The sequence below is a fragment of the Aulostomus chinensis genome, chromosome 12, assembly GCF_037954235.1.
Source record: "Aulostomus chinensis isolate RoL2024-O1b breed Wild chromosome 12, RoL_Achi_v1.0, whole genome shotgun sequence".
NCBI classification, from domain to species: domain Eukaryota; kingdom Metazoa; phylum Chordata; class Actinopteri; order Syngnathiformes; family Aulostomidae; genus Aulostomus; species Aulostomus chinensis.
The window spans coordinates 3,319,599-3,343,670 of record NC_141331.1 but is presented as its reverse complement, the minus strand read 5'-3'; the positions used below and the strand labels follow the sequence as shown (position 1 = coordinate 3,343,670).

Below are 24,072 nucleotides of genomic sequence, written 5' to 3'. Positions count from 1 at the left end.
AAAATTGTTCTGACATTTTTAGCTCCTTCTGTTAGACGTCAAAGCTCTAAGTAGCTCTGCTGAGTTTGTGTCTGACGGAACAACAAGTCAAGTTTGGCCATTGACTAACACAAAGAGAACCTCTGCAGTGTGTGTGTGTGTGTGTGTGTGTGTGTGTGTGTGTGTGTGTGTGTGTGTGTGTGTGTGTCCACAAGACCAGAGATATGACGCTCCCATGATGATATCCTTCTATATACTGTATAATCTGTGTTTTCCTTGTTGGCTATTTAGATTTTTTTTCCCAGCCTGATTATCACTTTCCTATAACTTGACAGCTTAAAAGAATCCACAGCAGTAATGATGAAGGGTTATTTTCTTCAAAGTGACGGCCTGGTCAGGAGAAAATTGCTATCACAGCCCATTTCTGATTTACCATCGGGATTTAGATAAGCAAAGCATAAAACCAAGGGAGAGCTGTGTGATGCGGTCTAAGTACTGGATGTTGGTTCATTTGACCCTGCTGTGAGCAAAGAGCCTCGCTATCCTTCCACCACATCATCTCTACTCTGGAGGCAGGCGGCGAGCAAAATGACCAATTTACCCTTTAAGGATCAATAGAGTGCCACGAAAACCCATTTAGATCCATTTGTGGTGTTAAACTGTAATTACCCACAAAAACCCATGCTTTCAAGCCCATCAATAGCACCCATCGGCGCAGATAGAATTAAGGTAGGCGAGGAGGAGATAGTGAGCTGGTCATAGAGAGGGGCTGCAGGACACTTGCTGGGGAGCACCGGCTGTAGACTTGCTGAGAGTAGAACCACGGGCCTTCAGAGCCTCCACTTGTGTCCTTGTTGAAGAACATTTGAGGGGCAGCAAAAGGGAAATTCAATCAAAGGCCAGGCAGAGGAGACGTCGCGCGGCAGCACAAAGCAACAGCAGGACAACAAACTCCTCGCGTTCGCGCTGCATACATAACAGGCTGCTGAGGCCGGTTTCGTCTCAACGCGGCTGTCTAATTGTTCAGTCCATGTATCATGGTGCTTGATGCTTCCCTCAAAGTCAGTGAAGCAGGCTGAGATACTCAACCCCAGCAGCAGTACTTCTTAAGTACGCTTCAGGGGCGCTCAGTCGTGATTGTCAGTGATACATCCAGTACTTCCATACGCACAATAATATCCCACCGACATTCCGTAAACGACAGTATTTTAGGGTCGTGCTGGGTTCTCGGAAGTTGGCCTTTTCTGATTGGACGGTTTTCAGATGAAGACGTGTGGGATGTCCCCTTTAGTCGGGTTTTAGGAGCTTTCCATGGACGGACATGCAGCAGATTCAGAACATACATTTGGATTGCGCGCTGCCAGATGCGGACACGCGCGAGCGTAATGCTAACATGTAGCCCGTCAACAAATGACGTAACCCTCGTCGAACCTCCTGAAATACACGACGAGTCTTCTTCACCCTTGATCGTGTCATCACAAAGTAATCAGGCCGTAGAATAGCATGTGACATCCCGTACTCTTCCTCACCGTGTCTGACACTTGGAGTCGCTGCTGGTTGGAGCATTAGCATCACGTCTCCATGTCCCGTGTGTTATCGTGTGGCTAAACCTGCTCCAAGACACTCGGCCACAACAGCAGCTGTTACTGTGCATCTTCATATCGAGCAGCTCTTGTTTTCAGCCTCTGCATAGCTAGCGTGCTAACTCTGTCACCGCGCTCGCCGCATGTCTGTAACATAGTTGTGTTAAACTTGAAACAAAGGAAAGAAAAGTTGCGTTTTCTCCGTCGCTGTTCAAACAGTGGTGAAAAACCTGGAAAAGTCCTGGAAAGTTGTCTCACGACCAAGGAACAATCAGTTTTGAATATTTGCTTTGATACATATTTATGTTACCCTAAAGCTGCGTCGCTGATCCGATTTTTTGAGTTCGATATATGATGGCTTTTTGACGGAGGTTCCTGGGTTTATTTTCATGTGTGAACTGGACTTCTGGTCATGAAAGTCATCCTCAAAAGCATTGAGAAGTCACAGAAATGCACCAGAAATCCTGGCGGTCCTGGCTCTGCCTCTCAGGGAATAACACTGACATTTTAAAAAACGTGTTAGTATTTCCCGCTCATTATTTCTGCACAACACCAGGAAGTGGCCTCAGCTGCTGTGTGTCTTCATGTGTGTAAAGTGGCCTTTTTAGCCAGCAGACAGTCCGGGGGTTGAGGGAGGGGGATAATCGTGGGGAACTAATCAATACGACACATCCTGCGAAGAAAGTACCCTCACACAGCGACATGTACACGCGCACACACACACACACACACACACACCGCCACTCTTGGTTTAACACTTCTCTACCTCACTGTATTGCTCAGCAGAATGTGTGAAGGAAGGATTTGGCCTGCGTGACAGAAGATGTTGATACCACGGTGTCACGCGTGTTTCTGACACACGCGGCAGCGGTGGGATGTGCCGGCGCTCTGGTGCTGTGGTGCCTATAGTGGAGAAAGTGAGAGGCCTCATTAAAAATGCATGGAGCCCAGACATCAGCCGCAGACCAGCAGCGGCCTCTCGGGAAGGACGACGCTCTGAAAGCTCTTCCGCAATCAGAGCTTTGCGGTGCAGTTTTTCACAGGTCTTCTGGCTCCGCCTCTCAGGCTCAGGCTTTCCTCATTTAGATGTTTTTATGATGATGCAGACGCTCGAGCGGCGAGCCCTCGTCTTGTCTTGAGGGCAGTTTTAACGGATTTCCGCCTGTGTTTTGTGTTCTTTAAGGAGGTACTTATGATCTAGACACCATGGTACCGTGGTGTGCAGACTATTGTGACTTCATTTACAGGGAATTTGATGCTTTCACTTCAAAAACGTGGCGGCGTACATCTGTCTCAGACTGAGCAAGAATCCAGGAGTTTTTGTAACGGTACAGACACATTTAATACTCAGCGAGAGGTCAGAGAGCACAAACGCGCTCCTCGCTGATGGGGGGGGTGGTGAAACCTGTACTATGCTGGTTTTGCGGCAGGTGGCGCCATGCGGTTTCCTGCTACCACGGTTTCCTGATGTACAGTGAAACACCAAACATGGCGCCACGTAGCGCTCTCTGCACGAGCAGGAACCTGTCACTGAGTTCTTCAGGTGTTTTTGACCACAACAGAGACAATCTTGAAGGATCCCACCCAAGTGAGCAATAAGAAGTGTTTTCCTGTTGCCACCAGGTGGCGCTTCAGGTTCCCCAGCCAACGCTGCACCCCCGTACTCAGTGTGTCTGTGCTGGATTAGCCTCATGTTTCTAATCCTGCTGACAGAAACAAACGCCACTGAAAACCTCAGCTGAGGTGACAAGCTAGTGTTTGACGGACAGAAACCAAAGTAAATGTACAGAAAAGCTTCTTTTTTTTTCCCCATCAAAAATTGATTCACATACTAAATGTGTGACACCCCTGAAGATTTTCTACGGCCCGAAACATGAGAACAACTCCACCTGAACCGACAGGGCCCTCAAATCTTGGGAGCGGTTGTGTGATTAATGGGCCCCAAATGTCCGGCGTCCGTCCCCAGATCCACGCCTGCTGCCGCCGCCACGCCAGCCCTCGGCTCCTTTTTGGTTTCTGTCACATTTAAAAAAAAAAATTTAAAAATCCTGCACGTCTTTGGGGAAAAAAAACCTGAAGTGCTCAGTAAATGACTGTTGAGTTTAGATGAGAACTCCAATTGAGACGCGTGTTCTTCATCGATGTCACTGCCTGAGCTCAGCGTGAAGGTCCAGAGAACCGCCTTCAAGAGACCAGCTGTGATGTCACCCTCTGGTCACGCCGCGGCGGTGGATCTTTAGCTGTGTCACTCTCATCGTTTGTGTTCATCTTTACTCCCTAAATTGAGGTGGAAAATCATTTTGGTGCGCGCCGTTTCGAAATTAAAATATTAAATATTCAGCAGCAGCTCCGTCCACGGCGACAGGATTTGTGGCTGCTGATGGTTCCCAGAACACCCAGTTTTCATGTTTTTTTTATTTCCACTAAACAATTGTGGTGACCCCCCCCCCCCCAAAAAAACACTTTTTTTTAAGGATTTTTTTGTAATTAAAAATGACAAATTAACCCGTAACCGTCTTTGAGTGCACGTCTGCATTGGCGGGACCTCCAGTGTCTCATGGGAGTTTTTTATTTTTCATCTCAAATGCAAAACAAAGCACCCCCCCTCCTTTTTTTTTTTCTTTTTTTTGTCACATCCGTGAGTACAAGTGAAGCTAATACCGCCACACTTTGCTGCACAACATTTCAATCAACGTCGGTGTCGGCTGCACGGATCACGGCGGCTGATTGCGAAGGTGTCTGTATGTGGGCATGGGTGTGTTGCAGCTGTGAGACGGGCTGTACTTGAGTGAGAGCCCGGCACCGGGGGAAGGAGACGGAGAAATAATGACAGATTTATAATTACAGAGCGCAGCGTTGGTTCAGTGCTGCTCAGCAGCAGCCGTCTGGGGAACACAATCTGAGCACAGATTCTGCTGATCAGGCCTGACACCCACTTGAGGGTCACGCTACACAAATACTCAGCGACACACATGCATACCAATGTGCACATGCTCATACATGTAACCCCCCCACACACACACAAACACAAAACCACCTGCAACTCAAAATCAGCTCCTCTGTGCCGGTGAGCGGCTGACGGAGGCTCTGGTAGAGTTTCCAGGCAGCAGCAAATTAACTTTTAAATTCGCTGGAGTTCAAACTTTCAGATTCCCTGAGAAATCCATGTTTAACTGTCACAAAGATGCACGAGATGTCAGCTTAAGTCTTAGTCAGAGGTCAAAAGATCATGGGTGGAACTGGACTTTAATTTAGTAGGGGAGTGAAATGAGCATTTAAGGACGTGTGTAACCTAGGACCCTTGGCAGGGTCCGGCCCCCGAGAGCCCGGCGGTGGCCCCTGAACCCCTGAAGTTTACAGAACAGGTGGATTTTCCTGCAAAGATCCGGTGGCTAATGTGACTTCTCCTTCTGCAGGTGTGTTTGCAACATCGACTGTTCCCACATCAGCTTCAACCCAGTGTGTGCCTCGGACGGCCGTTCCTATGACAACCCCTGCCAGGTGAAAGAGGCGTCCTGTCAGAAACAGGAGCGCATCGAGGTCAAGTACCTGGGACACTGCCAAGGTCAGAACAACACAAATAAAACACACTGCTACTGTAGAGCCTGAGCAGAACCGACCCAGATGTCTGAATGAAGTCCCTGCCGTGATTCAGAGCGCCAGGTTGTGTGTTTGCTGACAGGTACGCCAGAGCAGGATGTGATGGTCCTACTAGAAGATGCACACACACACACTGATCACCCGCTTTATGGAAAAGAATGACCTGAAAATCACATTCGTGATGAGTGGTGAGAGCGGCCGTCATCAGAGCCTTCAAATTCTCACAACCGATAAAAAATATTCTTCCCAAATATTGAAAAACTGGAATTTCACACTGCGGAACTTCAGGTTCTTCTGTCAGAACTCAGCTCAGAGAAACTTCAGCTGCAGCAGCAGCTCTGATCTGTGACACAAACACAGGGTGAATGGTTTGAGAGCGCCAGGTGACGGGAGGCGCCGGAGGGAGGCGGCAGTCAGCGAGCTGTCAGGCCTAACAGAAGGTGAGAGCACCAGCAGGAGGACCGGAGACGGCCCAGACTCCCCGGCTGCTCCTGAAGAGCCGCTGCTCAAAAATATGCTCCAAAATAAACTAACCTACATTGTTTTGGCATCGTATTAAGCACCAAAGCTCTTTGACTCATACGTTTCGTCTCCGACGTGCCTCTTTTTAATTTAGAATCTGTAATAATTGGATACAGACCAACAAAAGGTAGCACATAAATGAGGGGGAAGGAAAGATAAATGGAATTTTAAGGTAAATAGCGACGGTTGCCACCTGCTGAGACGGGGGAGTGTCAGGTGCCTCGACTTCCCCACAGTGGAAGTCGTAGTGTTTAGCTGGTAAAAACCTCTCACGAGGCTCTGAAGACCTCCTGAACCCCCAAAACACAAGAGTGGATTCACGTAAACTCATGATGTGGAAGCCATGGAACTTTTTCTGTCAATCTTTTATTGTTTACGACTTGTGGTTCTTTGTTTGATTTATTTTGTTTTAAGTTCTGGACCAAAACAAATCAAACAGTTAAAACCTTTACAGAGGTGCCTGACCGCTGAACGCCTCACTGGTTTCTCTTGATTTCCCTCCCCCAGCAGCTTTCACAGCTCGGACACATTTACCTCTGTCAAACTGTTGTCAGTTCTTGGACACCCCCCCCCCCAAAAAAAAAAAAAACTGTGGAACTTGGAGAGATAAAACGACCCCGATCCGAACCGCTGTCACAAAACAAAGAATCAGGAGCAGTAATTCCATGATGACATCAACGAAGTCGCGCAAACTTGAATTCAGAGGCGTGGGAATTCCGAACTGAGGCCGTCCTCAGTGAGGGCAGTCATGACGTAAACACACGGCGAGTGCTGGAAGCCGGCGGAGCAGGCAGGAGGCGTGCGGGGCCGCAACCTCTGTCGACGCCTCCCGCTCTGACACTGAGACGCGTCTGTGTTTGCAGATCATCCACTTTTAGCTGCCGGGCCGACCGTTTCCCGCGACGCCTGAGGTGAATTTGCATTTCGGTTTGAATTCTAAGAACCAGAAGGTCGGTGAACGCCGCTAATAAAACCAAGCGTGTGACTGGGAGGACAGACGGCTGCGTGCGAGCGCCGCTGGTGTCAGGTCCATTTTACTGTGCACCGAAAAAAAAAAAGCAAAGAACCCAACCTGTGTGGGCGCACGCACACGTGGGGGTGAAGCCAGGCCACCAGAGGGAAGCAGCTCAACGCAGACGCCCTGCTTCCATGTCTCCTCCAACCACATCCCATAATTACGACGTCATTTTGACTCCAAGCGTATTTTGGCTGGGTTTGCGGCGCTAATCCTCAAACCCACATGGGCCTCGCTGCCGTCCGTACTGATTATTTAACTGGATGGTCATCATCCATTTTGAGTGTCGTATCTGTTATTTAGATTGACTATTTGTTTGTTCCTGTTCCAGCCATGAACTTGTTTCATGAGTCTGTGCTTGAGTCCTTCAAGTGAGTCACACTGCGAATCCACCTGGGATGAGAGACTTCATCACCGCTACTGGATGTGTCTGATGAGCTCCCTGTTACATTGAACCGCAGTCATGTCGTCAAACTCAGCCGCCGCGACTCTAATCATCTAAAAGGAGTTTTAAAAAAATCCTTCTCTCCATCCACATTATTTTAGCTCAATAAAAAATGAATTGACTCCATATTTATTTTCCTTAACTTTGTCCATGATGATTCTCTACTTACAAAAACTCCTGCTCGTTCGCAGAAAGTAGACCTTCCAACATTTGTATTCTTTCAACCTTTTTGACTTATTTTGCTCTTCGGTTCTTTTTTTTCCCCTGAAATTTCTAGGGATGAGTGGTGAAGATTAGGATTAGACAAGAAGGGGTCCGGCAGTGCCTCCAGGACATCAGTCCAAGTCCCAGGTATCGGCACCGGTGTGACCAGAAGTCCGGTTCCCTGTCCGTATTTTTACCCACGACTCAGGTGTTAGTGATCCGTGTCCTCCTCAGCTGGACAGGCGGTTTTCCAGCTGGATGAAGAGAGTCAAAACCAGTCCGCTGCTAAATCTACCTTTCATCATCGGCGTGACCCTCAGAACTCCATTGTGCTCCGTCCTTCGCCTCCGCTCTCACCACCAGGTCGAATTGACCTGAATCGTGTGTGTGATGTGCTAAACGTCCCACTAAGTACGCTAAGTAAGACAAACGGAAACAGTTTCATGTTCCAAACAGATTTAAAACCCACCCACCCGTCATTGGATGGAGTCCCGGCCCCGCAGGTGGACCCTGCCATGTTACGCCGGCAGCCTCAGTTGTGTCGGAGCGCATTTGCTCCTCGGTGCGAAGGGGGACGACTGATTGAGGTGTGAGATCAGAGATGAAGGCTGGGAGAAGTAATGGGGAGGAAAGCAATCAGGGGCCGAGCAGCTCCCACTGAAGTCCCTCATGTAAAACACTTTGGGTCACAATACCTTGATCGATCTGATCATACTCACTCGCAATTTGTTTCAATCAGAGGAGACGGCGAGAGAAACAAATCCTTCAGAGAAACAGAGGGATTTAAAACCTCTGCAGTTGAAACGGCAACCTTGTTAGGAAACAGTTTTACTTTTCATTTTTCTGTAAAACGCCGGCTCGTCACAGAAGCTCAGACTAATATGGAACAACAAATTTACCTCTCTGGCTTTTACACTCCGGCACCCGCATTAAAACTGAGACAGGAAGTACAAGTACTTTGTTATTGTACTTCTGTCGATTTCTCAGGTATCTGTACTTTTTAACGAGTTTTCTGGCCACTTTTTTCGTCTCACTCTCTACATTTTAACACAGAAATCTCGACTTCCTATGTCTTCGTTTTGATGCCAGACAGACAGAAACAGACGTAGATGCACTCCAGCGTACAGTAGGTGGCGCTAATGCACGTAAACGTTGTTCACAACTTCACAAAGCACGTAAAAGAAGGAGAATTCAATGTTTTTAATAGTCTGTTTTTGGTTTTGAAAATAATGTTTGAAATGTCTCCTCCCTCTGATTTGAATACTTGTGTGTTGCAGGAGTATCAGTACTGCAGTAGTGGTACACAGCGTTGCATCATTTACCACAACTGTCCTCATACATTTATGCGGCAGAAAAAAAAAAGGCGTTTGTTTTGGAAAATCTTTCCTCCGAGCGTTTCTCTAAATCCAGTCTGTGTTTATCACAATTTCTCTTAAACGGAAGTCACACAGGACTCGAGCCTGTGACATCACCGAAACGCCGCCGTGTTTCTCCCCCCATTCTTGTGCCTCTGGTACTCCGAGAGCACATAAATAAACACACATCCTCAGATCCCGGCACATTTCTTAGGGCTGCTCTTGCATCATAACTGGAGGGGGGGTTGAGGGAGTAAAACCCACTGACCGCTTTCAAAAAAAAGTCACTGCAGTCAAATAGTAATGACTGGGAGGGAGGTTGTGAGAAGCGGAATTCAAAGCAGCATCGATGAGGTGTGCAGACGAAACGATTCCCTCTGATCGTTTGTGCTGGACTTTCTTCTTCTCTCCCTCTCCGTCTGATTCAGGACGCTAGAGGAGTTTAGAGGAGAGTAGTTCCCTTTCACACACAGTAGCTGGCAGGTTAGATCCTTCCTGTGACGTCAGCTGATCTGGCATCAGCCCAAACTTGTGTTTGAGGAAGGTTTCACCTGAGATGAGTGTTAATGCGTCTGTGGCCTTTCCAGGTGACAGAGATGGACACTTTGCACTGACCGACATGACGGGTAAGTGCACGTGTTGTGGAGGCAAACAGCATGGCTGCCACTCAAACCTGAACACCATTCAGTGCTTTTTTCTGTCTCCAACTTTCTCTCCGTTCGAGTTCCTCCATGTTTCACTCAGTGCGTGACATCATCGCGCGGCGGAGAATCTGCAGCGTTGATGTGTTTTCTGGCTGTTTCCGTTGTAGAGGACAAGGAGGACCCCAGGAACGGGCTGGTCCGGGGCCTCTACATCCCCTGTCCGGACCACTACAAAAACTACTGCGTCCACGGAGAGTGTCAGTACCCCAGTATACCGGCCCAGCCCTCCTGCAGGTACACACACACACACACACACACACACACACAGGTGCATGTATGTAGATGTTGCTAGCTGCAGTGACATTCGTCCACATGCATTTCGCTGCATTGCTGCGGTGCATTCCTGCCGCTGTGGTGAACCCGTCAGTCCATGCGCTCTTTGGCCCCGCCCACAGGCGTGGAGAGGTGCTTCATAAACAGACGAATGTTCCAGACTACGTCGTCTTTATAATTGTTGATGAGGTAAACAAGTGTTCTCCATTCGAGATGTTGCTGTTTACTGAACAGGTGAAAATGAACACCTCTGAAGATTCCTTCGCCGCCATATCACCCCTTCGCCACCATATCACTCCTCTGCCTCTGTTGTCCTCCACCTCAGCCTTTCTGGATTTCACCCGTTCTGTACGAGCTCTTCTCTCCCATCGCCACTGGGTGACGCTCCCGTTACTCATCAGATACGTCTGCCTCCGCAACCTCGCCCGTCTTAAACTCGCTCTACTGGCAGTCCACCTTGAATCTGCTGCTGCTGACCCTCCTCTGCTCAGTCGCCACGCCTGCACGAGTGGACGCCAACCATCCTGAGATGTGTTAGGTGCACTCACTCTGACGCGGTGCTGCTGCTTGTGTCTCCTCAAACAGATCTGGTTCCCGGCTATGATGTCATCTTTGCATCTGGTTTATAGATTATTCATCCCACGTGTGTTTGTGCAGGTTATGATTACCTGCAGTGTGTAGACTCCAACCCTAACCATCAGTTCAGATTGATTTATTAATATCTCCTAACTGACCTCAGTGCTGGCACGGCGCTGTAAAGCCAGCCGACATGATGACTCTCTAATCTGCAGGCAACGACAGGGTGCAGCGCAAGACAACCAATCAGCTGAAAAGTGGAGCGATTGCCAGGCGAGCGGTGGAGCCGTTTATTTCGTAATCAGGCTTGTTTATCTTGTACGAGGACCAACCGCTGCTCTGGGGGGGAGGGGGGGGGGGCTTCTGCTGCACCGTAATAGAAGCTCGGCCCGTGGACCGACGCGATCCGCTGCTCTGCTTCAAATTAATCCCACGTTGGATTTCTCACTGCTTAATGAGATTATGATCTCCTTTCACCGTCTGATGGCGTGGCGATGGTATCTGTGGAGCCGGGCTGATGAGTCTGACTGATACCGCTTCTGACACCAGAGTTCATCGTTGCTTACGCAAAAACAACACGGAACCCCGGCTCAGGTGATCAGTATCAGCGGCGGCTGTTTTGGCACCTGTAGATCGTTTGCTCTGGCCTGAATCTGTTGCTTTTGCTGCTGCTGGGATCTTGAACTTTATTAAGTTTGTTTTTTTGTTTATTTTCAGTGAAGAAAATGAAAACATGAAAAATTTTAAATCCATAGGTGAAAATGTCATAGTGATTTTTTTTTTAAATATATGCTAAAATGAAACCTTAAAAAAAGTCAAGGTTGTGATGCATGAGCGTTTGTTTTCGCAGAGGAGTGGAAGTGCAGCTCAGCCCGGGCCGTGTGTCTGTAAATTAGTCTCTCCTGGGTCTGTTTATCTGCAAAAACCAGCATTCTCAACAAGCCGGCCGCACAAAGGTGACCCGCCTGAGTCAGAAAGCCTGGGAAAACCCTACAGCCTCCATCATCTCCCTTAATACCAAAGGCTTTTGTTTGTTTGTGTGTTTGTCTGTCGGGGTTATTTTCAGATGGCTCTCGCAGCCCCCACCCCCATGCCAACACCCGCAGGGGCGAGGACAGATGCTCTCTCTGGGACGTCGCCAGTCTCATTTCTGGAGTCCCGCTTGGCTGTGAGGTGTTTGACCACCAGCAGCAAATCAAAGTCTTCAGCAGCACAAACTCATCAGGCAGCCATTTGCATTAAGACGGAGGAATATTTGAATATTTCTGAGGGTTACACCTTTAAAACCGGGGGGTGATGAGCGGTTACAGTCCCAGAGAAACGGCCTTATGTAGTTGTTACAGTAAATAATTAAAGGACCAACAACCATCAACACAAACCCACGATAGAGATGCAGCCATCCTGTCAGACGTTGATGGTGGATGAGGCGCTCACGCCGTCTCTGTTGTTGAGATGTGCTAATCGTTGACGCCGCTCGCTGCTGACATGAGAACCTGCCGACCATCTACAGGAGCAGAGGGAGTCCATCGAGGCTCCCTGAGCGGAGTAAGACTGGATGATGCCGCTAATGGCGAAAACTCACTCCTGGTTGTTGTTGGGCAGTGGTGCAAAAACGTCACACCCCCTCAAGGCAGGAACCTGTCGACTAATTGCCTTACGACACCTCGTCCCCAGATCAACCGATCAATCAATCACGGGCGCCAGGCAGCAGCACCTTGGAGCTGCAACGCTGGTTTGTGAGTGAGTGTGAACAAGGTTGTTTGACTGAAAGCACCAGCAGGGGGCGCTCCTGTGAACCAGAGGGGGCACAGCTACAGTTTCAGCTCAGATTTAAGCATTCGTAGGTGACTGAGCATTCGGCTGGATAAAGAAGACTCAGTTGTGCTGTTGTTGTTGAGGGAAACCCTGTTAGCTTCAAGCTAAATGTCCATGGCTATGTGGCTACATGGATACATGGCTACGTGGCTGAATGGCTGAATGGCTACATGGCTGAATGGCTACATGGCTGCGTGGCTATGTGGCTGCGTGGCTACATGGCTATGTGGCTACGTGGCTGAATGGCTGCGTGGCTACATGGCTACGTGGCTGAATGGCTGCGTGGCTGCGTGGCTACATGGCTGCGTGGCTACATGGCTGCGTGGCTACATGGCTATGTGGCTACGTGGCTGAATGGCTGCTTGGCTACGTGGCTGAATGGATGCGTGGCTACATGGCTGCGTGGCTACATGGCTGAGTGGCTGAATGGCTATGTGGCTACATGGCTGCGTGGCTACATGGCTATGTGGCTGAATGGCTGCATGGCTACATGGCTACGTGGCTGAATGGCTGCGTGGCTGAATGGCTGCGTGGCTGAATGGCTGCGTGGCTACGTGGCTGCGTGGCTACGTGGCTGCGTGGCTACGTGGCTATGTGGCTACGTGGCTGAATGGCTGCGTGGCTACGTGGCTGCGTGGCTACGTGGCTATGTGGTTGAATGGCTGCGTGGCTACATGGCTACGTGGCTGAATGGCTGCGTGGCTACATGGCTGCGTGGCTACATGGCTGCGTGGCTGAATGGCTATGTGGCTACATGGCTGCGTGGCTGAATGGCTGCGTGGCTACATGGCTGCGTGGCTACATGGCTGCGTGGCTACATGGCTATGTGGCTACATGGCTGAATGGCTGCGTGGCTACATGGCTGAATGGCTACATGGCTGCGTGGCTGAATGGCTACATGGCTGCGTGGCTGAATGGCTACGTGGCTATGTGTCTACGTGGCTGCGTGGCTACATGGCTGCGTGGCTACATGGCTATGTGGCTACATGGCTGAATGGCTGCGTGGCTACATGGCTGAATGGCTACATGGCTGCGTGGCTGAATGGCTACATGGCTGCGTGGCTGAATGGCTACGTGGCTATGTGTCTACGTAGCTGCGTGGCTACATGGCTGCGTGGCTATGTGTCTACGTGGCTGGCTCTTCCTGTATTCTGGAATCACAAAGAAGTGAGGCAAATTTGTGAGCTCAAGACATCTCCATGTGATTACTGGAAAGGCAAAAAACATTCACTTTTTGGCTGAAGTCACGGGAGACGATTGCAGCTTGAATATGAACTTTACAGCCCACAGATGAATAAAATAATAAAAGTGACAGCGCTGATTCTTACCTTCATGGTACAGCTGGCAGGGACAGAGAGCGTCTGGAGAGGGAAGCAGGAAAAATTATGAGAGCTGCTTGGATCTGAGCAGAACAACGCTGATTGAATTAATGGTTCACACACACACGCGCACACACTTTGGTAGAGAGATGTCCGTGCATTCTTAAAACAATCTTTTACGTTGTTGAAAACATGGTTATCAACCTGAAAAAAAACATAAGACAAAAGCAACTAAAATAACATCCAGCTGGTGATTAAATGATGCTGAAATCCTAGAACAGAGCAACGTCTTTGAAGTATTTTGTCATTGCTGGGCCTCGCAAGTACAGAAATACAAAAAAAGCATCACACATTAAATCAAAACCCAGTTCAGACACACACACACACACACACATAGTTTGAAAACACTGGTGACATGGGTGCAGACGACAGTACACACGCCGTGCACATGCATTATTCACTCAAGTACACAAACATACACTTGAGCACAGGCAGGTATTTACATGGACACACAATGAGAAATGGTATTAAACCTTCCTACAAACACACACACACACACACACACACACACACACACAGCATATGTACAAGTGTGCCACTCAAGTCCACCATCATTTACAGGCTGATAGTGCAGCAGCCAGGGGGTCTTGGTATCTTTCTCTATCTCTCCCCCTCTCCTCGCTCTTGTCTCAGCCCATCCTTCTTCCTGCCAAGCAGAGACAAAGGCCTCTACCGCCCCCTACTGGTGCCAGCCATTACCGGCTGGATCCTAAAGAGAGGGAACGGCTGTGACTTCTGTAGAAGTGGTGTGTGTGTGTGAGTGTGTGAGCACAGACCCAGAAAAGAGCATGGTTGCAATGTTCATCTCCATCTGTGTGTGTGTGTGTGTGTGTGTGTGTTTGTGTTTGTGTGTGTGAGCACCAAACAAGGCTGCAGGTGTTTGTGGGTAACAACCTCCCCAGAGACAGACAGCAGAAGCAGGTAAAGAAGCAGAGAGAGAAAGATTAAAAGGTGGACTGTTTTAGCTCGTCTCTGAGGACAAATATCGTCTCAATTAGTCTCTGTGTGTGTGTGTGTGTGTGTGTGTGTGTGTGTGTGTCTCTGCCTTTTTCAGACTGTATCTGCCCTGAACTTTTGATGTGAAAACATCCGTGGACACTCTCCCTTTGATGATGGTTTTTAAGAGAAAACGGCTAAACCTCTTCATCCCACAACTAAACTGTTGATCGCCGCCTGGTGGGGGGGTGAAACCCCCACTCACTGTCATTGCTGTTATTCTCTGCTGTATTTTGATATTTTTCTGTCTTCCACAACGTAAAATTGTGATCATGTCATAAGTGCCACTTCCTGAAAACCTCTTAATCACCCACCTCTGTGCGGCTGTGGTCACATGATGATCACGTCACTGTTCAGTGGTTCCAATCGTCTCTGACATCAGCAGTTACCACCCGGTGACGCCTCCTCTGCGCCGGCACCTTTCAACTGTGTAATCAGAGTTTAACAGCCGACAGAAGTGGCTTCTCACAATTGTCGCACGTTTTCCCCTGGGGTTTGTCGTGATGCTGATTAAGGTTTCGATCCCCAACATCGTCCCTCAGAGGTTTGTGTCGGATGTGAGAAACCCCAGCTGCATTCAACTAGCGGCTCTTACCCGCTGCGAGTAGACGAGTCGGCCTTGTCCTCATCTGTAGACGTGTGTTTTAAGACTTAATTGGGAGCAAAAGCTCCTGGAGCTTGACTGCATTCATGCATTGCTAGATTCGCTGTCTGTGTGTAGCCTTCGGTGTGTGTGTGTGTGTGTGTGCGGATTTCAAAACATACTGTGGGCACTGTGCTAGCAAAAGTAGCTGACAGGCCACAAGTGAGCTAAAAGCAGGCTGCTGCTTCCGCTAACGTCTTGCTAACTCTTTAGTGTCTCATTCAGATATTCCATCCATCCACGTGTGGATGAACGGATAAATTAGCCTCTTCTGCTGGGCTGATGGGTGAACCATTCCATCTGTGGCGTGCACGAGTGGGAGGGAGGTGCTGGTAAAACACAATGTTTGGGTTAAAATAACCATTCAGCCACATGTTCCCAGAGGTTCCTGCTAGCGACGTTTGCTGGTAGACGAAGCAAACGTGCAGCTCGTAGGAAAACACTGTGGTTGAGCTTCAACAGCAGCGCCACGCTGGAAGTGTGATTGACAAGTGTGTTTATGGGCAACAGAGTGACAATTAGTGCGTCTACAATCATTAGTGGTGCCTAGAAATACCTGTGGTGATGAAGATGGCGTGTTTTTGTGTTCTTCGTCTGGTTGAACAGGGCTTTAGTGAGCTACAGTACAGCAGTGCACTCATTAATAGCAGCAGCTGTGATCCAGCTGTGTCTTGCATTTAGTGTATTTTCAGATTTAGCTGCTTGGTTTGAGCACACCTCTCTCTCTCCCTGCGCAGCCACTCGTCCCACCAGCAACCTCAACAGTCACGCTAACGAAAAGCCGTTGCTACGCTGTCGCACAGATGTACTGTTCCACCGCAACATCTTCATCAAACAGGCAAACCATTCAATTAGAAACACGGAACACTAACATCCCTTTTGTCTCCTCTGTGTGTGTGTGTGTGTGTGTGTGTGTGTGTGTGTGTGTGTGTGTGTGTGTGTGTGTGTGTGTGTGTGATCCCAGCTGTCACTCGGGTTTCAGTGGCCCCCAGTGTGACACCAAAGAGTACAACGTGCTCTATGTGGTTCCCGGCTCCGGCAAACTGCACTATGTTCTCATCGCCTCTATCATCGGAGCACTCCAGGTGGTCATCATCTGTGTGGTGGTGCTCTGCATTACCAGGTGAGTCATGTAGCAGACACACACACAAGCGCGCGCACACACACACACTGGTACAAACCACTGCAGCTGGGAGCAGATACTCGATCGCTTGTGTTGGTGAAGGGGTCACAAGGGGTGTTCTGAGCCTGGAGGAAAAACCTGAAAGGTCGCCGGGCTGGCATGACATTCCCTCCCTGTGGACACTGGAAACACTGAAACACACGAACCAACACGACCAGGTCAAACCAAGCGTCAGGCTGGAAAGGGGTGGTCAGGGTCTAAGTAGCTGTTGTTGTGTTGTATGTAGCTTTGGTCCAGCAGCCAATCCTAATTGGTGGGCCTCCCACTGCGACCTTTGACCTTTGACCACAAATATGGTCAGTTCCTCCTGAAGTCCCAGTGCTGGAGCCTCGACTCTGGGCTCCAGACTGGGACTACTTAACATAATTTCAGCTGTGGGAGATTTGACAGGATTGAAACGCTTCCCAGCACATTGACTGCAACAGAGTGCCCCCCCCCATATGTTCACACCCCACTTACAGACATGTCAACTGTCTGAGAATCAGAGTCCTGTTTAAAACCCCATCGTCAAAGACGGACCAGCCAACAAGCATCATTATGTGTAAAAGCACAGAAGCACAGTGTAGGCAAACATTAGTATTCACAGTACAGCACCCCCTCAACACACACACACACACTCACACAGTATAAACAGCATATAACCTGCAGCGCCTCTGCCTCCAGCTGACCTCAGCAATTTACAGCATTTCATAAAAGATTTTAAAAGAGTTTGGGCCGAGTCAGAACTGCTCCTCTGAGCTGAGGAGGCTGTGGTGAAGGGGCTGCTGAGAGGCTACGGAGGGAAGATAAAGACAGCGAATGTAAGTGTGAACGCAGCCACTGTGGCGTTAATGCTGCCCGGCAACATCCATTTAGAGCGGAAAGTAAAATACTCTTCAGTCGGCTCACACACTCACACACACATCTCAGTGACACACTCACGTCCCAAACAGACAGTTTGTGTTTCACGGACGCCGCTGGTGCCGGCCACTTATCACAAAGCCTGGCGGTTCAGCAGGGGGGCAAAGGAGCGGCGGTGTTAAAGGTCGTCTGCATGATCTGCCGCCCACTCGCCCGCCTGCACTGCATGTTTGTTTATGATGCGTCACAAACGTTAAAGTCATTTCTGCTTCTCACAATAGAAGAGCGCAGGAAGACGATCCCTGGTTCCAAAGTCAGTCAGCTTTGAGGTCGAACGCCTGAAATAAGGAATAAGCTTTAGGTATTTGAACGCTTCGTGTCGAGGAATTAAGTAAATCTGTTCATACCAAACTTGTCAATTTCAGAGTGTTGGAGCAACTATCTTCCTGTTGGACTACAAAATTAGCTCATGGAGATGCTAACTTCCCATTGGACTACAAAATTAGCTCATGAGATGCTAACTCTCCCTTGGGACTACAAATTTGTTTATGGAGATGCTAACTTCCCATTGGACTACAAAATTAGCTAATGGAGATGCTAACTCTCCCTTGGGACTACAAATTAGCTCATGGAGATGCTAACTTCCCATTGGACTACAAATTAGCTCATGGAGATGCTAACCTCCCATTGGACTACAAAATTAGCTCATGGAGATGCTAACTCTCCCTTGGGACTACAAATTAGCTCATGGAGATGCTAACTCTCCCTTGGGACTACAAATTAGCTCATGGAGATGCTAACTTTAAAAATTAGCTCTCATCTTGCTCCACACAAGACGCTCAGCCAAGCATGCAAGCGGTCGACCGTCAGAGATGTACGTTGAGGTTTGTCTTCATGAAACTGAAGTCTGTAATGAAACAGGAAGACTGCACCGAATGGCGACGTGTAAAAATGAACATGAAGTAACTTTTGTTTGTCAAAGTTTGCAGTGTCCAACCTTTTCTGATGTGATTTTTCAGACTCTGTATCAAAATGGACACCTGCCTGGCGTCCGTATGTGCTTGTGTCGTTTCTTGGTCGCTGCCAGTTCAAGACAAATGTCCGGAGATGCATGACTTCTCATTCTCATCAGAGAAACCCTCACGTTGCCCCTCTGCCCTCTGACAGCAGAACATTTGACAGGTTCTTTGGGACTATTTTCCATCCGGGATGTAAACACTGGCGCGGCACCAGTGAGTGTTTACTTAAGAGGCAGCAGAGTCTGCGTTTAACTAATGAAGGAACATCCAGTGCAGGCATGATGCTCATCAGCTCCAGCTGTGACATCACCACTTTTTAGTTGGAGGCTTTGTTTTTCAAGGCATTTATCGGCTTGAACATACTTCTCCTAACAAATATTCTTCCTTGTCTGTCACCCCTGCAACAGGAAGTGCCCGCGGACCAACAGGATCAACCGGCAGAAGCAGAACAATGTCCACTTCAGTTCAGAGAACACCATGCGCGCCTCAACCCGGCTCATCTGAGCCCAGGCACATCGGACAAAATCCCCCCTCGACTTTACGGAGCGGTGCTGTGGCGTTTAAATGTCCCCCCCTCCCTCCTTCCCCGCCTCCCCCTTGTAGAGCAACCCAGAAAATTAGGATCCGCCTCCCCTCACTACTGGCCTTCTTTTCCAGTACAAACTTCAAGAACGTGCCGGCGGGACGATGGAGCGGCACGGACCGAGCCGGCGCTCCAGTCCAGACTCGCACGCGCATAAAGTTGTCATCAGTTGCCAACGTGTCACCTTCAGCCCGAGGTTTTTCTGAGAGACTGAACTATGAGTACTCTGGGGGGATGTTGAGAATCCTGAATGTGTGTGTGTGTGTGTGTGTGTGTGTGTGCGTGCGTGCGTGCGTGCGTGAGTAAATTAGATGTGTGAGCTTTGGTAGCGGCGGGCTAGCCGGTGTCGTTTGTAGATGAGGGGGTCCAAGCAAACCGGGGTAGTGCAAAGCAGGGTAACGGGCTTTAAATGAGGTTTGTGTCAATTGTTGTGGAAGGGGGGGGGGTCGTGGGGGGCGGGTGGGGGAGGGGTACACGTGATGCCTTGCACCTTGTGTTATAGGAGACCTTTGACTGAGGGCACAATGTTACGATAGCGCTCTCCCTTTGGTTGTGACGATGACGTCAGCTACTGTATCTGGGTTCTATTTCCAATAGTTATTACTACGTTGTCTTGATGGGGTCATTTTTCTGTAAATGTAAATAAATAATTTATATCACGAAATGTAAAAATCTGTGTGTTTGAATTGTGTCACCCTCACGCCCGCCATCACTTCACATGTGTGCATGAACACACACTTAACAACGAGCAGGTCATCCGGATGATTCTGCGCTGAAAAAAAAACCGAATAAATTCATATTTTGCCATCGTTAATTAAAGGCAAACTGGAAAAAAAGATTCAAAAAATAGCCCGACAACAAATAAAGAAAAATAAAATATGCAATTAAACAGATGGAGTAGGAATCCTGAGTGTTTGAAGGCAGAACACATGCAGTAGGTGTTTATCCATGAGCCTACAGGGGGCGGCCATGAGCCGTCACCGTCAGTTTTCTGGAATTTGATTGGTCAGGAGGCTTAATAGGCTCCAAAAGAGCCGCAGGTCTGGTCACCGCAGGCTTGTCACCGCAGGTCTGGTCACCGCAGGCTTGTCACCGCAGGTCTGGTCACCGCAGGTCTGGTCACCGCAGGTCTGGTCACCGCAGGCTTGTCACCGCAGGTCAGGTCACCGCAGGTCTGGTCACCGCAGGCTTGTCACCGCAGGTCTGGTCACCGCAGGCTTGTCACCGCAGGTCTGGTCACCGCAGGCTTGTCACCGCAGGTCAGGTCACCGCAGGTCTGGTCACCGCAGGCTTGTCACCGCAGGTCTGGTCACCGCAGGCTTGTCACTGCAGGTCTGGTCACCGCAGGCTTGTCACCACAGGTCAGGTCACCGCAGGTCTGGTCACCGCAGGCTTGTCACCGCAGGTCTGGTCACCGCAGGCTTGTCACCGCAGGTCTGGTCACCGCAGGCTTGTCACTGCAGGTCTGGTCACCGCAGGCTTGTCACCACAGGTCAGGTCACCGCAGGTCTGGTCACCGCAGGCTTGTCACCGCAGGTCTGGTCACCGCAGGCTTGTCACCGCAGGTCTGGTCACCGCAGGCTTGTCACCGCAGGTCTGGTCACCGCAGGCTTGTCACCACAGGTCAGGTCACCGCAGGTCTGGTCACCGCAGGCTTGTCACCGCAGGTCTGGTCACCGCAGGCCTGGTCACCACAGGTCTGGTCACCGCAGGTCTGGTCACCACAGGTCTGGTCACCGCAGGCTTGTCACCGCAGGTCTGGTCACCACAGGTCTGGTCACCGCAGGCTTGTCACCGCAGGTCTGGTCACCGCAGGTCTGGTCACCGCAGGTCTGGTTAAAGATGAACTGCTTCAGTTTTGACTTCAAACAAGATCAACAACCCTTACAACGCTGGTTACAAGATCATGAGAAGAATTCATTTGTGTGTAATTTAACATTCCTGACCATTTTAATGCTGGTTCTACTTCATTTCATATCTTTAGTAAAGGAGCAGACAGTTTGAATACAGTTTGTCTGATTCAGGCGTAACTGCACTCATCAACCAAATAAAAATGACCAGCGACCCCCCTCGGGGTCACGAACCAGCTTTTGGGACTGTCGGACCAAGACTGTTCTTCAAAGGTGAATCCAGAAGAAGAGACCAGTCACAAATAAGAGCAACACACTTAAACCTGCCCCCCCCCCCTTTTTTTTTTTTGAATTTGTTGATTCACGAGTGAATGATGGAATGATGACGCAGATCGAAGCGAAGTAAAATCTGGTCAACTGGACGTAAGTTTATCATGAAGACGTTTCACCTCTCATCCGAGAGGCTTCTTCAGTTCTAGTGAAGAGTGTGGAAACTCCAGCTTATAAACCTATGTGGGCGTGGTCAGTGCTATTGTGGTGGAAACGACCCTCCCGAGACTCACCTGGCCTCCCCAAACGACAGTCGTTGTGCGGTGTCAGGGAGTTTCAGGGGTGGTCGTTAGGGAGTTTCACCGACCACTCAGATGCTAATGGGCTGTGCTGGCAGCAGCCGTTCCACATGGGTCTTTCAGCTGAACTCTTTGGGGAAGCTTTGAAAGGACTTGGTTGTAAATAGGTGAAAGGAAATGTCGCAGTCCACCTCCTCTGTTCAAAGATGGTTTCTCTATCCTGACGTGGATGGCTTCTTTAACTCCTCTTTCAAACCATCTGTCCTCTCTGTCCAGGATTTGGACATGGTCGTCCTGGAAGGAGTGGCTTTCCTCCTTGAGGTGGAGGAAAACCGCTGAGTCCTGTCCTCCAGAGTTGGCTCTTCTATGTTGGGCCATGCGCTTGTTGAGGGGCTGTTTGGTTTCCCCTATGTAGAGATCCGTGCAGGCCTCACTGCATCTGACAGCGTATACCAGATTGCTTTTCTGGCTGTGAGGGGTGGGATCTTTGGGGTGAACCAGTCTTTGTCTCAGAGTGTTGTCTGGTTTAAAAGACACAGGGATGCGGTGCTTATTATAGATTCTCCTTAATTTCTCAGAAACCCCTGCCACATAGGGGATCACTATGTTTTTTCTCCTGCCTTCTTCATCTTCCCTCCTCCTGGAGCTCTCCTCCTTTCTGGACCTGGAAGAGGATTTTACAAAGGTCCAGTCTGGGAAGCCACAAGTTTTAAGTGCTCTTTTCAGATGCTGCTGTTCTTTTTTCCGGCCTTGGACGCTGGTGGGGATGGTCTCCGCTCGGTGTTGCAGCGTCCTGATGACACCTAACTTGTGCTCCAGAGGATGGTGAGAGTCAAAAAGCAAGTATTGGTCAGTGTGGGTGGGTTTCCTGTACACATCCACCCTCAGGCTCCTGTCCTCTTGAACGTAGACGTCACAGTCCAAAAAGGGCAGATGCTTGTCTTCCACATCCTCTCTGGTGAACTTGATGTTGACGTCTACCGAGTTGATGTGTGCTGTAAACGGTTGCACCTCCTGAACCTTGATCTTCACCCAGGTGTCATCAACGTATCGGAACCAGTGGGTGGGGGAGGGTCCACTGAAGGAAGTCAGGGCCCTCTGTTCCACCTCTTCCATGTATAGGTTTTGGGGAGGCCAGGTGAGTCTCGGGAGGGTCGTTTCCACCACAATAGCACTGACCACTCCCACACAGGTTTATAAGCTGGAGTTTCCACACTCTTCACTAGAACTGAAGAAGCCTCTCGGATGAGAGGTGAAACGTCTTCAAGGTAAACTTACGTCCAGTTGACCAGATTTTACTTCGCTTCGATCTACGATGACCTGGATGAATGAGAACCTACACAGACAGTGATGACGCAGTTTTATGACTAATGCGCAGTGGCTCGTAACCGCCACCAGATGGTGCTGCGTTCACCTCAACCGTGGGAGGCTCCGACGTCACCAACAGCGTCTTTACAGAGTTTATAAGAGCAATAAAGTGTTCAGGTGGGAGAGTCTGGTCCGAACGAGGGTTCTTCGCGTTGGGATTCAGTCATTGATGTTTAATTTCTATAATATTTCACTATTAGCACACGCCAGTTGTCGTGGCCGAGTGGTTAAGGCGATGGACTAGAAATCCATTGGGGTCTCCCCGCGCAGGTTCGAATCCTGCCGACAACGTTTCACTTTTCGGGAGCTGCGACCTCACGTGTGTTGGTCCTCGTCAGCGCCGTTGGACTTTACATAAACTTTACTATCTCCCTCATTCAGGGGGCAATAATGCTTGTATTTCTACCTCAAAATGCAAGTGAAGTACGATTTCCCCTTATATTTCTACCACATTCCAAGTGAGTGCAGTGTGAGTCAGTATTTAGTCAGAGGACAAAATCCTTTATTAGTCCCACATTACCGGTCAAGATGATAGCAAACACAAAGCAAAGGTACAAAAATGAACAATAACAAGTAACCGTGTTATACAATGGCATGGAAATACAGCGTGAGCTTTTCGGCCGCTGGAACATGGCAGTTATTAAATATGCTGCTGTCCAGTATTGAGTTGAAGGTTCCAAGTCTATATTGGGTTCCTAAACCTCTGCGTTTAAACGAAACCTCAACACTGTGTAACAGAAAACATTTACAGCGTGTTATTGATATTAATACTTCATAAAACACCAAATTCTTTCTTCACTTTTGCCTCATAATCATTAATAAAGTCGTGCATGGGCCGTTCGTTGGCCAAACGAGCTGATGCAAGGAACTTTATGGTGCTTTAGAAAGAAACACAGCGGCCCCATTATTATGAGAAACGGCACAGAACTGAGCTAATAGGGTTCATAGCTCAAGTAAATGTGGTTGAGCTGGTCAGGTTCACTCCTGGGTCATCCTGGCAGACTCAGAGATTTTCTCAGTCTGGTCTCTAATGGACCTGGAGGCTTATTGCTCAGGTATGTGTTTGTTCATCTGACCTGAAACTGGCCAGCAATGGCCGTTCATCACCCAACATCTGCAATTACCGCTTCCAACAAAAACGCAAGTGTTTGGATGCAACGCGATCGGTCAGCTCCCTCGCCGCCTATTCCTCCCCTGATCTTCCCCGGAGCAGAGCTCTTCTGACCCATTAGGAAGAGTCTGAGGTGCTCTCGCTGCCTTCTGCCCCACTCCCTCGCTAAGTAATAAAGAGTCAAACTCCAGGACTCGCCCGATCCGTGCGCCCAGCAAACCCAGTCACTGTAATCCCACCAGTTTCCTGTCCTTTCCTGCCGATGCTCGGCTCAAATCCAGCGGGCCGGAGGCCAGGGAGAAGCAGGAAGGAGGTTCCTGTGAATGTCTCAGTGTCTGCTCTCATCCGCCAGTCAAGGAATGTGGTGCATGTACCATTCATGGGCAGCTTTCAAGACGGTTTCTTGGAAAGTGCAGTATGCACAGGTGAGTTGCTGGAAGATGGAGGTCAGTGCAGGTGG

General features: G+C 49.3%; 1 protein-coding gene and 1 non-coding gene across 3 annotated transcripts in view; both read left to right on the top strand.

Annotated features, from left to right (window-relative positions):
- The window catches only part of tmeff2a (transmembrane protein with EGF-like and two follistatin-like domains 2a), a 109,256-nt gene extending 90,087 nt beyond the window's left edge, over window positions 1-19,169 (top strand). Inside the window, exons 6-10 of one of the 2 annotated variants that reach the window (XM_086219681.1) lie at window positions 4,979-5,127; window positions 9,291-9,329; window positions 9,515-9,641; window positions 16,054-16,212; window positions 18,539-19,169. In XM_086219681.1, the coding sequence (XP_086075807.1) occupies window positions 4,979-5,127; window positions 9,291-9,329; window positions 9,515-9,641; window positions 16,054-16,212; window positions 18,539-18,635 (571 nt within the window). In that variant the 3' untranslated portion in view covers window positions 18,636-19,169. The remainder of the gene's footprint in view (window positions 1-4,978; window positions 5,128-9,290; window positions 9,330-9,514; window positions 9,642-16,053; window positions 16,213-18,538) is intronic. The other variant, XM_086219682.1, reaches the window with a different exon arrangement.
- A 3,541-nt stretch (window positions 19,170-22,710) lies between these two features.
- On the top strand, window positions 22,711-22,792 carry trnas-aga (transfer RNA serine (anticodon AGA)). The gene has a single exon. It is a non-coding gene; the product is annotated as a tRNA-Ser (tRNA).
- The last annotated feature ends 1,280 nt before the right edge of the window (window positions 22,793-24,072 follow it).